At 32.6% G+C, this 1,158-nt stretch overlaps 1 protein-coding gene across 1 annotated transcript; it reads left to right on the top strand.

Moving 5' to 3' along the window:
* Window positions 1-128: 128 nt before the first annotated feature.
* Window positions 129-497, top strand: LOAG_15784 (hypothetical protein; the record flags this gene model as incomplete). The annotated part of the gene is made up of 1 exon (XM_003151271.2): window positions 129-497. A coding segment is annotated over one exon (189 nt), but the record flags the coding sequence as incomplete, so codon positions are not given.
* Window positions 498-1,158: the final 661 nt, after the last annotated feature.

The following is a 1,158-nucleotide window of genomic DNA, read 5'->3' as shown; positions in this document are numbered from 1 at the left end:
AATAGTTAATAAAGTGAGTAATATTGGAAAATGTGTGGCAAACTTAGATAGTAAAGTCCTATCTTAGGCATGTTTTCTGTTTGCCATCTTCATAAATTATGCTGATCAGAGCTCGAGTAAGTTTTTAGGATGATGGTGAGGTTGGTGCAGGTGCGAAATTATTGAATTTATTGGAATTGATGAAAGCGAAAAATGTATTAGTGATCATTACTCGCTGGTACGGAGGTATACATCTTGGACCGGATCGATTTCGACATATTTGTAACTTGGCACGTCAGATCCTAGTGGACAATGGTTTTTCTGGTCGCACTTCTTAACTTTAAGTTTTCCCGTTCATCTTACTTTTGAAATAGATGAAAATGGAGGGTGAAGAATTCTCGAAATGCAGTCTCTGAATCCGTCAATGATAAATAGATATGATTATGAAGATGAATTCCTGGCACTTTTTCATGAAACATGTGAGGAACTTTTCCAATTTCGCTGTATTTTTGTAGTTGTAGCATATATGAAGAAATTACCGGATTATTTCCAAATATTCTTTCAATTATTTTGATATTATTTAAATCGTAAAATTATATCAGGGAAACTTGACTGTGATAGATTTTATGTTCATTTTTGCTTAATTATATGTTTCATATTATTTCTTTGGCTTTGAAATTGTATAAATACATTTCGAAATGTCGAAATAAGAGAATTCAGAGAATCTTGCTGAGCGAGTTTTTAAATGTGTCCCATTCTGGTTAATAGTAACGTAAAGTTAAAATAAGAATCTGGTGGGATTGATCTTGTCTTTTTGTATCTGCCTCTTTGCTTGAATGTTATTGATTATTTGATACTTTAGTGTTCATTCATTTTAAACCTTATATAAACCCAGTTCCTGTACTTGTTTCGGAGAAAAAGTGGTTTCGTCGTTCTACCCGTCTCTTGTTAATGTTTTGGTGGAAATGTAATTTATCATGCAAGTGATTCACGTGTATCTTGCAGTTATCGTTATCGACTGCATGCTGTTCTTCCTTTTGACGAGCTCTGTGGGACAAATTTGTTTTAAATATTTTCCTTATCATTTTATGTAATGTGATGCTTTTTTTTGACTACGTTCTAAATATCATCTTAGATATTTTCATTTTTAGATGATTTTTAGCGCTAATAGCGCGGATT

The sequence above is a fragment of the Loa loa genome, assembly GCF_000183805.2.
Source record: "Loa loa unplaced genomic scaffold supercont3.2713, whole genome shotgun sequence".
NCBI lineage: Eukaryota > Metazoa > Nematoda > Chromadorea > Rhabditida > Onchocercidae > Loa > Loa loa.
The sequence above is the reverse complement of the archived record's forward strand: the minus strand, read 5'-3'. Positions and strand labels throughout refer to the sequence as shown.